The 14,907-nt window shown below is 40.1% G+C and overlaps 1 protein-coding gene across 1 annotated transcript in view; it reads right to left on the reverse strand.

Moving 5' to 3' along the window:
• Positions 1-14,907, reverse strand: part of NIBAN1 (niban apoptosis regulator 1) — a 163,568-nt gene that overhangs the window by 86,816 nt on the left and 61,845 nt on the right. Inside the window, 3 exon segments of the mRNA NM_001243219.1 lie at positions 1,806-1,920; positions 8,130-8,261; positions 12,153-12,283. Of these exon segments, the coding sequence (NP_001230148.1) occupies positions 1,806-1,920; positions 8,130-8,261; positions 12,153-12,283 (378 nt within the window).

The following is a 14,907-nucleotide window of genomic DNA, read 5'->3' on the forward strand; positions in this document are numbered from 1 at the left end:
AAAGTTCTTTTGAAAGGGTTCTGAAGAATCAATATACTGGTATCCCCATTTTCTAGCAGCAGCTCCAGAGCCAAATAACATATAAGTAGATGTTGAAAGAAAATGTAATAATATGAACAGTGCACATAAAACATTGCTTTAGCTTCAAGCACTTAGTAATAGTTTGTTAATCTAGGTTTATGGTCCATATGCTAATCCTATAATAGTGTTATTAAAACTTTACGCTAAGCATTTTGCACTGAAATAACAGTTCATAAAATGATTATATTTTTCTCCATAAATTCCAAAGAAATGATTATACCTATTAATAAGAATCAGGGCTCTCTTCAAGAAACTAAGTAATTACTGTGCAGTATTATTTACACAAAGCCAGACAGAGTTATTACATTATCCACAGTTCATGAATCTTTATGAAACACTCCATTTGTTCTATATATTATCCATCACTCTCTCTACATGGAAAAAAGTGACATGAATGAGAATTAAAGTATGTTACAGCTGGTAAGATCCTTCTGGATTTTCCATTTCAAAGCCCTAGAGCTGGGAGAAACAGAAATCAGAGAGGTTCAGCAATAGCTAGGGTAAACACTTGATAAGTGTCACAGATAGAACTAGATAAAAATCCAGTCTCCAAATGCTTAGTTCAATGCTCTTTCCATGAGTGCATTCGGCTATTACTTACAATGCAATGGTTTTTTATGCAGTAGCTACTGAGTTACTGTAACACTTGCTAGAAGTATTTTGTTAATTTATAATATTTTGTTGCATATCATCCTAAAATTAGAGAAGTAATATTCTCTGACAGGTCTGGGCTTGCTTATAAAAGATAGGATTGGGAGTTCCCGTCGTGGCGCAGTGGTTAACGAATCCGACTAGGAACCATGAGGTTGCGGGTTGGGTCCCTGCCTTTGCTCAGTGGGTTAACGATCCGGCGTTGCCGTGAGCTGTGATGTAGGTTGCAGACGCAGCTCGGATCCAACGTTGCTGTGCCTCTGGCGTAGGCTGGCAGCTACAGCTCCGATTAGACCCCTAGCCTGGGAACCTCCATATGCGCGGGAGCGGCCCAAGAAATGGCGAAAAGACAAAAAAAAAAAAAAAGTAGGATTGTACATTTCATAGACTGGACCCTATATATTTATTTCTGCTGTCCTGTATAAAGCTTGCAATATATTCCAAAGCCGCAAGAAGCCTGACCAATGGTACATTTTCTATGTGCTAATGCACAGACTGACTTGTGTATTACCAAATATGATGTAAAGTGATAGAAGTCACAACTTAGAATAGATTTACAAGGAGATCCTGCTGAATAGCATTGAGAACTATGTCTAGATACTCATGTTGCAACAGAAGAAAGGGTGGGGGAAAAACTGTAATTGTAATGTATACATGTAAGGATAACCTGACCCCCTTGCTGTACAGTGGGAAAATAAAAAAAATAAAAAAATAAAAAATAAAGTGATAGAAGTAATACAGCGTTTACCTGACTCAGAGAAATTACATCTTCCATTTGCCTATGGAGAATATGTGTCTAGGGTTTCTCAACCTTGACAACTACTGATATTTAAGGCCAGAGAATCTTCATGTCAGGGGCTGTCCTGTGCAGTGTAGGATGTTAAGCGAGCATCACTGGCCTCTATTTACTAAATACTTATAGGACCATCCTTCCAAGTTGTGACAACCAAAAATGCCTCCAGACACAGCCAAATGTCCCTGGAGAGTGAAATCCCCTCCCCCACTGAGAAGTACTGGTCAGTTAAACAAAGAATGTTTAGGAACAGCCTTGGGAAGAATGCTCAGCAACTTACCAATAGGGTCTGGGAAATGCCGGTCAGATAATAAATTGTATTCATCTTCTGAGGTTAACACCTTGGCACCAGCTGGAAGAATTCGACATTTAGGGGGAGCTCCTTTCTGATAGGCCTAGGAAAGGAAAGGCATAAATAATTGTACTTTTTCCTCATTTGGATTTTTGGAAAATATCTGGACTATTAGAAATAAACAGACCCAGACACATACATTCAGTGACAGAAATTCCCACACTATCATTGAGTAAGAGCCATTTATTCAAAAATGCTTTTTTCACCAGAAGCCTCTGTCCAATCAGAGTGAGAGGCAGGCCTTGCTGGAGCCCCCAAAGGAAAAGCTCTTACATGGTCCACTGGCTATATTCTGAGGCACTGATTGGGTCAGGGATGGTCACATGACCTCATCCTCTCCAATCAGGGTGAGCTTGAGGCCTCGCCCAGCTGACTGGAGACACCACCTCTGCACTGTGAGGAGGGGAAAGTGGTATAAGGATGGAACACCGCTGACTTCCTGTCACTGTGGAGGAGCCTGAGGACGCCTGACAATGGAGATCAGGGCCTGTTAAGGAAGCCAGGCCCTGAGTTCCCTCTGGCCCAGTGGTTAACGAATATGATTAGGAATCATGAGGTTGCGGGTTCGATCCCTGGCCTTGCTCAGTGGGTTAAGGATCTGGCATTGCTGTGAGCTGTGGTGTAGGTTGCAGACTGGCTCAGATCCCGCATTGCTGTGGCTCTGGCGTAGGCCAGCGGCTACAGCTCCAATTAGACCCCTAGCCTGGGAACCTTCATATGCCACAGGTGCAGCCCTAAAAAGACAAAAGACAAAAGCCAAAAAAAAAAAAGGAAGCCAGGCCCAATGAAGGCAAAGATTTGAGGTGGAAGAAAGAAATGAGTTCTGATACAATGAGAGCCATAGATCCAACCCTGCCTGAGGCTGGGCCTGAACTGTGGAGATTTCAGGTCAGAAGCCAGCCAAGATCAGCCCGTTTTTATCTTTAAAAAATTTACAGTATAGTTGATTTACAATGTTGCATTAGTTTCAAGTGTGCACCAAAGTGATTCAGTTTACATGTTCATATATATTGATATATGTATACATTGATATATATTCACTTTTAGATTTTTTTCCATTATAGGTATTATAAGATATTGGATATAGTTCCCTCTGTAATACAGTATGTAATTGCTGGTTAACTATTTTTAGATATAGTAGAGTATATCTGTTAATCTCAAACTCTTAATTTATCCCTCCTCCCATTTCCCCTTTGGTAACCATAAGTTTGTTTTCTTTGCCTGTGAATATATTTCTGTTTTGTAAATAAGTTCATTGGTATCATTTCTTTTTAGACTCCACATATCAGTGATATCATATTATATTTGTCTGTCTTTGTCTGATTTACTTCACTTAGTATAATGATCTCTAGTTGCACCGATGTTGCCTCAAATGGTATTATTTCATTCTTTTTTATGGATGAGTAATGTTCCATTGGATATATGTACTACATCTTCTTTATCCATTGCTCTGTCAGTGTACATTTAGGTTATTTCTGTGTCTTGGCTATTGTCAGTAGTGCTGCAGTGAACACTGGGGTGCATGTATCTTTTCAAATTATAGTTTTCTTTGAATATATGCCAAGGAGTGGGATTATTGGGTCATGTGGTAGTTTTATTTTTAGTTTTTTAAGGAACCTCCATGCTGTTCTCCATAGTGGCTGCACCAATTTACATTTGCAGCAACAGTGTAGGAGGGTTTTTTTTTTCTCTACACCTTCTCCAACATTTATTATTTGCAGACTTTTTGATGATGGCCATTTTAATTGGTGTGAGGTGGTACTTCATTGTGGTTTTGATTTGCATTTCTCTAATAATTAGTGATGTTGAGCATCTTTTCATGTGTCTATTGGCCATCTATATATCCTCTTTGGGGAAACATCTATTTAGGTCTTCTGACCATTTTTTGATTGAGTTCTTTGGGTCATATATATATTGACCAAATATATATATATATAGGTCAAATATTATATATTTTTGAGCTGTATGTGCTATTTGTATATTTTGGAAATGAATCCCTTGTTGGTTACAAAATTTGCAAGTATTTTTCTTATTCTATAGGCTGTTTTTTGTTTTGATTATGGTTTCCTTTGCTGTGCAAAAGCCTTTAAGTTTGATTAGGTCCTATTTGTTTATTTTTGCTTTTATTTCCTTTACTCTAGGAGATGAATCCAAAAAAATATTTCTATGAGTTATGTCAGTGATTTCCTGCCTATGTTTTCCTCCGGGAATTTTACGGTATTCAGTCTTACATTTAGGTCCTTAATCTATTTTGAGTTTATTTTTGTATGTGGCATTAGAGAATGTTCTAGATTCATTCTTTTACATGTAGTTTTCCCAATGCCACTTATTGAAGAGACTGTCTTTTCTGCATTGTACATTCTTGCCTCTTTTATTGAAGATTAATTGACTGCGGGTACATGGGTTTATTTTGGGCCCTCTATTCTGTTCCATTGATCCATATCTCTGTTTTTGTGCCAGTATCATGCTGTTTTGATAATGCAGTGCCTTTTGTTCTGCTGAGGTCATGTGACCAGCTCTAGACCCATCACTTCATTCAGGGTAGGACTTTACCTGACCTGACATTGGTCACAGCCCCATGTGGAGCCAAGGGTGCTGAAAAAATTGTTCTGCATAATTTCTAGTTGCCAGCCGTACTTTAGTACTTTTATGTGATGGTCGCAACATGTAAATCAGAGTCCCTAACCTCAGGGAGATTCCCTGTAGATATGTTTCTCAGAGAAGAGGAACATATCTTAGTAACTTCTAGAAATTCTGCACCACACCTACCACTTCAGATGCTAGCACCTGCATCATTCTAATAATAGACATTTACTGTACAAAATGTTTGGAGCCTGATGAGTAATGAGACTGTGGGACATGTAACTGCAATTATGGTTGCCTTGGATTTTTACCAAAAACATAAAAATGTTGCCATGATAAAATACGCCACCACTTTGCCCTCAGACATGAGACTGTTTTGCAGTAAAATTATCTGGGATGGAAGTGTATTATCATGATATCAAAACAAATTCCAGCCAGTAGATAAAAAGCTCTGCTGTTTGGGAAGTGTAAAAGAGCTGCCGAGCATTGTTAAAGCAGTGAAACAGTGGGTTTAAAAGATATACTCACATGGACATACAGATAAGATAAAGTTTAATTATGCGTATCTTGTGGGAGGGCTTAAGTCAAGGCACACTTGCTAAAAGCAAGGCTAAAAGCACATTGAGAGTTGAGACCATGAAACTTGGGACCCCAAATCTGGAGTGTTCTCTTGGGAATAACTAAAATAACATTGATCGGGGCTGCAAAATCAGAGTAACAATAATACATTCTGCATCAATAAGATAGTGACTGAAGAAATGCAAACAAAAACTCTTGTATACCTAAAAAGGTTGTTTTCATTCTTGTAAGAACCACTAATCAGGAGTTCCCGTCGTGGCTCAGTGGCTCAGTGGTTAACGAATCCGACTAGGAACCATGAGGTTGCGGATTTGATCCCTGGCCTTGCTCAGTGGGTTAAGGATCTGGCGTTGCCGTGAGCTGTGGTGTAGGTTGCAGACGAGGCTCAGATCCTGCGTTGCTGTGACTCTGGTGTAGGCTGGCAGCTGTAGCTCTGATTAGACCCCTAGCCTGGAGACCTCCATATGTCGTGGGAGAAGCCCTAGAAATAGCAAAAAGACAAAAACAAACAAACAAACAAAATACCCCAGTAATCAATGGCTCAAGCACCTTAGGACCCAGAAAAGAACAGAGAAGAATCCTACGTGATGTGATTTTGAGAAAGCCTGGGAACAGTTTGATTCAGACCAGCCTCAAATCTCAGTTGGTTATTTGTGAAAATAGGCTGTAATCTAGGTTTTTATAAACATTATGTTATTCAGTCCTCAAAACGGCATTGTGAATTAGACATTATCTCAATCATATAAATGAGAAAAATGAAGTTCAAAGTTAAATAACTTGTCAATGACCCAGTGGTGAGTAGGTGGACAAGTCCAGGATTCATACTTAGGTCTGTCCAGCCCCAGTGCAAGCGTACAGGAAGTAGGGAGTAATTACCAAATGACGGTGCTTCATTTTTTCCTGGTACTTAATGTATAACTCTAGGTATAATTAAAAATAACACCCTTGTATAAGTTTAAAAAATAGGCTATTATTAAAACCTTGAGGAATTACAGCATACTGCATGGGCATTTTTTTCCAAGTTAAAGAAAAAATTGATTACCAAACTTACTGAGCATATCTTAACAATTGGAATAAGTTCGCTTGAAAATGATGAGCAAATCAAAGAAAGCAGTATAGTCCATAAATTGCAAGTTGAAGCAGCAAACTTTAAAATAATGAAAATAGAAAAAAAAAAAAAAAAACAACCCTGAAATTTGGTCGAAAATGAAACCTCAGTCAGTGCCCAAAGTGGTGAAAACCTTAACAGATCCAAGAGTGAGTTCTATGATTGCTTCTTCTGCATTACTTGGTTGTCATAACAACACCTGCTCTATATCCGGCTCTGCCAGCACTTGGCCATGTGCTAAGGATTTCAATGCGTTCGTGTGTTTAATCCTTACAACACCATCGTGATGAAGGTACTGATCACCTTTATATGAATGAGGAGACTGAGATTCAAGGAGATTTGTAATTTACTCAAGGACACGTATCTAGTTCCTGGTAAAGGTGTAATTCAAAGCACGTAATATTAACCATTAGGCGATACTGGCTGTTCTCAAGTTCCCCTGAGGGGACAGTGTAATGGGTCACACAAAATATGAAGTGATTCTTTATTATTATCATTAGGATTTGTACTGTATTGATCATTGGCTTCAGAGAGCAAATCACAGGTTTAATAAAATCCTAAAATAGATAAAGCAAAGAAAATATGAGCTTAACGAATGTTGAAAAGAAGGGACCCAAGAAAGGACTTGAGTATTGCCTGATGGTAGGTGTAAAAAGTTTGTATTATGTTTCATTTCTCTTTTCTATCAGAAATGAAAAGGAAACACTGTCAGCCTGAAGCCTCTTCCTGATGGTTTAGCATCAGAGGTAATTATACAGGGTGTTCTGTAGAGGATGTTCTGACTGTATTTTTTCTTTCTTTCTTTCCTTCCTTCCTTCCTTCTCTCTCTCTCTTGCTCTCTCTCTCTCTCCCTCTCTTTCTTTCTTTCCTTTTTGCTTTTAAGGGCTGCACCCATGGCATATGGAAGTTCCCAGGCCAGGGGTCTAATCAGAGCTACAGCTGCCAGCCTACATCACAGCCACAGCAACTGCAAGATCCTAGCCACGTCTGCCACCTACACCACAGCTCACAGCAATACCAGATCCTTAACCCACTGAGCAAGGCCAGGGATCAAACCCGCAATCTCATGGTTCCCAGTCATATTTGTTTCCCCTGCACCACAACGAGAACTCCTTCTGAGTGTTTTTGAACTTAGAATCAAGAGAGCAGAGTTTTACATCTGTTACAACCATTAAACCATAAAGAGTTAACTGTCCGTTTCAAAGGGAGCCTGAGAATCTATGTAGACTGAATGTGTGTACAGTATGAATCAGAAGGAATCAATGAGGTCATTCAGCCACACACATGAGTTTAATGCAGGCCTGACCTCAACTTCACTTTTCCAAATTCTCTGCCCAGTGTTCTTTCGGTATCACGTTACCTCCCTCAATGGGGAAAGAAATGGGAATCAATAAAAATTGAACTCCTCTTAGGTGCTAGGAACTTTTCATATGTTATGTCATTTTCTCCATGTTCGACAGATAAGGAAAATAATGCAGTAACCAGGAAAAAAGCTAATGAAAAAATTCCTAAGTAGAATAAAGTATGTAAAATGTCCTGAATATTGAGGAAGCCATGCAGATCCAATGAAAATCTTAATAATTCTTCAGCTTCATAGGAGGCTTAAGAGTGGGAAAACATGGAGATACAGAACAGAGAGGGAGACCTATCAGGGTGGTGACCAAGACTGACCTCAAGGCCAGTGATCACAGGAAAGGCTCCTGCACTGGTCATTCAGTAGAACCTCCTATCTTCACACGCACTTGCAATTACTTGCTCAAAGTCTACCTTGCCCACTAGACTGCAAGCATCTGTCTGGTCTACAGCTATATGCCTAGAACCTTCTTTCTATCACCCAGAATAAATATCTGTTGACTGAAATGAATACCTCAGTGAGTGTGTGTTTATTGAATCAGTCAGTCTCAAAGGAGAGGGCATGCCAGTCAACCCAGCCAACATTTAAGAATATTACGAGAACCAGTGGCAACAAGGAAATACCTTACCTCTTTGTTCTCATAGCTTTCCACAGCAAAATCATTTTTAACCACGACATATCTCTCCTTCCATTTCTTTATGTCCTCAGCAAACTGCGATAGTTCTGCTTCATACAAAATAGTTCCAGGCTCCAGTGGTGGCTTAAAGAAGAGGAATACAATTAACTACCATGACAAAAGATGGCATATCATGCCACAACTAAATCTATTCTGGGTACTTCAAGGGTTATTTTCAGAAACTATCTTGGGCTGAGTTCCTAGGGACATGGTTGCTTCCCCCACCTCTCTCTACATCACCCTTTGCTACTTTTCCTGGCCAAACGCAAATATTTGCTACAAGAACAGAAGTATATGGTAGAAGCAATGATAGTAGCAAGATTCTGCCTTGCGTACATGTGGCACTTAATAAATCCTTGGTAAACTCCGTGGAAGAGAGGGAGTGAGGCAGTTAACTCTAAGTTGTGGACATCTGGAGTTCTCGTCGAGGCTCAGTGTTTAATGAGCCCGACTAGTATCCATGAGGATACAGGTTTGATCCATGGCCTTGCTCAGGGGGTTAAGGATCTGGCGTTGCCATGAGCTGTGGTGTAGGTTGCAGATGTGGCTTGGATCCCACATTGCTGTGGCTGTGGTGTAGGCCAGTGGCTACATCTCTGATTGGACCCCTAGCCTGGGAACCTCCATATGCTGCAAGTGCGACCCTAAAAAAAGACCCCAAAAAACCACAAACAAACAAACAAACAAAAAAAACCAGTTGTGGACATCTGTCCCAACACCCTGGATGTGCCTCGGGGTTAATCCCTAAAGAATAGGCCATTCCCCTATTTGTCAGTCTTCAGGGGCAGCCTGAAGAGTCAGTGCTCAGTGGTTTTCCCAGAGGCACAACTCTGGGCACCCAGTCTATAAACACTTAGCCTCCCTCTGTGCCCTTCATGTTTGCTCTCTGGTTAAAGAACAAGCAGACACGTCAGCAAACATTCATTCTGGCTCTTCTATTTAAAAGTTCGAGGATTCCTCATTAATAACCCTGGTGACATATATGCAGTAAGGAAGTCTCTGTTAGGTTTGTAGTTAGGTCTTCCACTGGGCTAACCATGTAAGGGATAATTCCCTCCGGCCTCGGGTATTATTTCAAAATAAAGGATCAGGCCTCCTGTCTTTCATATGTCATTTAATTTATATTTGTTATCCAAAAACCATAGTACCTTTAACACAATATTGTAAACCAACTAGACTTCAATTTTAAAAATAAATCGTGGTACCTTTAGTAACTAACTCATCCCTCCACTTTCAAACAAAATTTACATGGACCATATGAGAAGATAGGTATGCGAATCTTTTTAAGAATCTACTAAAGGATGAAATAAATACCCTTACAAATTCCAGGGCTTAATATTAAGGCAGATAATGAGGCACTCTCCTATCTGGACTCATTAACATGTAAAAGAGGATTTCACTCTTCTCTTTAAATAAGACTGAAACCATGTGTAAGTTGAACTTTATAGGTCTTACAAACAGCATTTCTTTTTTTTTTAGTAATGATTTTTTTATTTTTTCCATTATAGCTGGTTTACAGTGTTCTGTCAATTTTCTACTGTACAGCAAGGTGACCCAATTACACATACATGTATACATTTTTTTGCTCACATTATCATGCTCCACCACAAGTGACTAGATATAGTTCCCAGTGCTATACAGCAGGATCTCATTGCTTATACATTCCAAAGGCAATAGTTTGCATCTACTAACTCCCAATTCCCAGTCCATCCCACTTCCCCGCCCCCTTGGCAACCAAAAGTGTGTTCTCCAAGTCCATGGCTTTCTTTTCTGTGGAAAGGTTCATTTGTGCCATGTATTAGATTCCAGATATATGTGATATCATATGCTATTTGTCTCTCTTTCTGACTTAGTTCACTCAGTATGAGAATTTGTACAACCTCTATGGAAAACAGTATGGAGGTACCTTAGAAAACTATATATATATAAAGCATTTCTTAAACCTGAGCCACTTAAATCAATTGATACCCTTGTTAAAACTGTGGCCTCATCCTGGATTTGTTACCTCAGAATCTCTGGGGCTGTGGACCAGAATGTGCATGTTTATCAAACTCCCTAAATTTTGTCAATCATTGTTTTATGGGAGTAGCAATTAGTCATCCGTACTAAATCTATAGGTCAATTTAACCTCTTGACAGTATTTGACCCATTTATCACCCCCGTCTTCTGGAAACCTCTTCTTATTTGCCTTCTAACACATTTCGTTTTCCTGATTTTTCTCCTAATCCACAGGCTATTTTTCCCTCAGTCTATCTTGCTGGATCTTTCTCCTTTTTCTGATCTCCAAAAGTTGGAAGAGCCAGGGTTAGTCATGGAAACTCTCCTTTTCTCCTTTCCAGTATGTCCCATGACTTTAATACCAGTTTTGAGCCAAGAAATCCCAAATTTCTATTCTCTAGCCTCAACTTCTCCACTGAGCTCCAAATCAGAGCACTCAACTACATTTTCAGTATTTCCATGGGTGCATGCCAAATAAGTATTCTTTTTTTTTCTCTTTTGTCTCTTTAGGGCCTCCCCTATGGCAAACGGAGGTTCCCAGGCTAGGGGTCAAATTGGAGCTGCAGCCACCGGCCTACACCACAGCCATAGCAACCAGGGATCCCAGCCTTGTCTGCAACCTACACCATAACTCATGACAACATCAGATCCTTAACCCATTGAGCAAGGCCAGGGATCAAACCTACATCCTCATGGATACCAGTCAGTTCGTTAACCACTGAGCCACAATAGGAACTCCTCAAATAAGTATCTTCAATGTAACAGGGCCAAAAGCGAACTCGTGATTCTCATTCACCTCTGACTTTTCGGAGTAAAAGATGGCTCCCTGCACATATTTGCTCAGGCTAACATCCAAGTCATCACTAATTTCTCTCTTCTTCTGTTATCTCATGCTCAACCCATCAGCTCTCTCAGCTCTGTCTTAAGCACACCTTGACTTGGACTCTTCTCACAACTGCTACGACCACCCTAGTCCCATGTGCCACTGTCCTTTTCTCTTGGACTGCTTCAGTGTCTTCCTCGCCGGTTTCCAGCTTCCCCTTGGGTCCTTCCCCATAGTCTACTCCCTATGGAAAGTCCAGAAAGATCGCTTAAGATGATGTCACTCCATGTTCAAGACCCTTCAATGGCAACCCTCATTATGATCTACGGTTCTACAGGTCTGGTCCCTGTTTGTCACTCTGCACTCCTTTTTCAGCTCTCCGCCCCTGCTTTCAGCACACTAGCCTTCCTGCTGTGCTTCTGACTGCTGCAGGGTTTTTGCAATTCTGTTCCATGTGCTTGGAACACTCTTCCCACAGATATTCACACAGCCTGCTCTCCTACGGCACTCCAGTTTCTGCTTAGATGTCACCTCGACAGAAGGCTTCTCTGACCATCTTCTCTAAAGTAAGACTCCTGCTTTATTTTGTAGCATTTCTTATTACCTAATATCACCTGATATTCATTTGTTTATTTATTGCCTGTCTTCTGTTTGAAATATTAACAGAAAAGCAGACAATTTGTCTTGCTCTCCAGTTCTTAGAATGGGGCCTGGCACATAGTAACAGTCAATAAATATTTGTTGAGGTTGTAGATAAGTATTATAATGAAAAAAAGGAGAAAGAATAAGTTACAGAATTAGAAGATAAAATCACATTTGATCCTCGACCCAAATAAAAATGCCTATAGTATGAGGCACAAAAATTGACCCTTTTTTTAAAGACTGAACTTCACCACAAGTCAATTTTCCTGACATCAAAGCATCAATGGGGGAAAAACATGATAAAATTGAAGTCATACTAGTTATATTTTTATATGGATTATACCATTAGCAAGAAATCATGTCCTAACTTCCAGGCAAATCGTTTGAGCATGAAATTATTTGCAAAAAGATTTTTTAAATTGCCATTCAAATTACTATTTATTTCAGAAATATTATGAATTTTAAACCATTCTTCAGTGGGAGAACTACGGAAACCAAAGTCCATGGCTTACCTTGGTCTTCAAAAATTGCGATGTTGAATCTCTTTGCTGTTCTACTTCACTGCGTACGTGATTGCAGAAAGCCACGGAGTACTGGCGACTGTAGTAGGGACTGAAGTTTTTGATAACAGCCTCAGTTTTCCCTGGAAAAATATGAACATTAGAATTTAGAAACGTAGCAGCTGTCACAGAATAGACACGGCTCCATCATTCTATGTAACCCCCCCTGGCTCCCCAACACTTCTGCTTCCTAGGAATTTGTTATTAGCCCACATGTCCCGGGAACCTTGATACCTGTGGGTATGGCTTAATCTCTTCCTCCCCTCTGGCATCGTCCTGAGAGACTCTGAGGTCTGTCTGTCCTGTAACCGACTTTCTTCACCTGACATCCACAACCCACTGCCATGGCCATAAACTCAACTACAACCATAGGCCATGGGTGGTTGTAGAACTAGGCCTTAAAATCCTAGTTCTACAACCACCATTTGGACTCATCCTGTTCCCCACTTCGACTTGCTCTTGAGTACCGCTCCCTTCAGCAATTCAGCTCCTTCTACACAGCAGTACAACAGCCCCAGGGCCCACCATTTCAACTCTGCCCACACAATCTCTCAATTTTCTTCACGTCTTAAGGCTCTACTTCTGGTCCTGCTAATCCACACCCCTGGTTAAAATCAACACACTGTTTCTTCTAGTTCTGCTCCTATGTTTCTGCTTTAAAATGTTTTGTCATTTAAAGTATTATGGGAGTTCCTGTCGTGGCTCAGTGAAAAAAAAAATCTGACAAGTATCCATGAAGATGCAGGTTCAATCTCTGTCCTCGCTTAGTGGGTCAGGGATCCAGCGTTGCTGTGAGCTGTGGTGTAACTTGCAGACGTGGCTTGGATCCCACGTTGCTATGGCTGTGGTGAAGGCTGGCAGCTGTAGCTCCAATTTCACCCCTAGCCTGGAAACTTCCATATGCTGCAGGTGCAGCCCTAAAAAGACCCCCCCCCAAAAAAAAGCAATAAATAAAGTATTACATAATTGCCATGGGGTAGAGGTTACAAATTTGGCTTAAGAGTCTCCAAGACCTGAATTCTGGTCCCAGTTCTAGAAAGACAGAGAAGCAAACCAGCTGTTTAACCTCAGCTGTCACTCATCCTCTCCAGGACACAGCATCCTAACTGTAGGAAAATGCTCACTAGTCCATACCTTTCTTGGCATCTACATGACAGCGAAATGTAGCCATGGAAGTACAGCTGCCTCACAACTGTGACCAACAACTATAATACAGTCTCTCAGGACCAGAATAAAATAAAGCAGAGGATTAAGCATGGGGGCGAAGCTTGAGAACTCAAGATGGAGGGAGAAAGGGAGAGTCAGGCGCTAGAATACTCTTGAGCTGTTCAAACTTAACTTTAGAAAGTAGGAAAAGTGCAAAGGCCGGAAAGGAGAAGGAAGGAGAGCTAGGGGAGAAAGGTCAAAGGGGCGATCTGAAGCAGATGCGAAATTCTCACAACCTTTCAAGGACTTGCCATACACAGCGTATAGAAATAAATAGAGGTCCCACTGACTGTTTACAAGTGTTAGTCCTCGGAATAAGATATTAGTTTGAGAAAAAATAAACTTGATATAACATTCCAAAATATTTTAAAATACTCTCATGTGAACTTGGCATAATCTTTGTTTTCAAATTTGATATTACAGTCAACAGAGAAATATTAAAATAAAACATTCAGGCAGAACTTGTTGGAGTTATTACTCACGTACAATGTCAAGTGAGTGACGGGTTCTAACCACACAGATCCAGATACTCAGCATGAGAACCCTTGAATCCAGAGCTGCTGACGTCTATGCCTATGGAATCATTTCCCCAAATACCCACAGAGTATAAATACTCTTCCTTTATGGAGAATTCCACTTTAGCACAGGCATTTAGGTCTCATAATATGTATGAGGGAATTCTTGCTTATTCCTCAATAAAATGACATTTTCTGGTTGTATTTATGAGCTTTAATAATTATTACTTGTAAGGTAATTAGAGACCCACTAATAATAGGTTCTGTAGAAATGCAAATAAAACCTCCTAAAATTTGAATCAGTCATGCTTTTGCTTGCTCTGTGAGCTTATGGTGTTCCTATGAATCAGTATTTGCATAATACTTTAATATATTCAGGCTTTATAACTGTCTAATTGGTTATTATTTTATTAGCTTTTATACAGTGCCTAAGAAATAAAATTCTATAGACTTGTCTATAATTTTCTTCTATAGGCGTGGGACACCTTTGAGAATTCCCACAATGAGAATGAGTCTCACCTCACCGAAACGTATAAACTTGAGTAACAAAATCTGCCCTTTTAGGTCAAAGTAACCACTATTTACTCTAGCATAAGAGCATCCTGTTAATTTCTGATGCTAATTTTTGCACTCTTGCAAGCACTTGGGTTTAAATAAAAGGAGGTGGATGTCATTTTATGATGAGCTCTACAAAGCCTTGAAACCTGACATCCTGCCACATCACCAAGCCTCCCTCAAGGATGCCCTGCTTCTACTGAGATTCCATGATGCCACCACTCCCTCCCAATGAATGAGAAAAATGCTTCTGTGATTCAAACATCTGCATAGGGTACCATCAACACAGCATCCACCAGGGAGCACTTATGAAAAAGAGATTATAGCTTCCTTGGGTAATTAACTCAATGACTTGTTCAAAATGTGAATAAAACAGCTAACAACATCACAAGTTCTAGGAAGAACCTAAAGCCATTTCCAAAACGTATCTA

The sequence above is a fragment of the Sus scrofa genome, chromosome 9 (genome assembly GCF_054392235.1).
Source record: "Sus scrofa isolate SSC_HxYL_T2T_F1_AM1 chromosome 9, Sscrofa_HxYL_maternal_Yorkshire_Landrace_v2.0, whole genome shotgun sequence".
Taxonomy (NCBI): Eukaryota; Metazoa; Chordata; class Mammalia; order Artiodactyla; family Suidae; genus Sus; species Sus scrofa.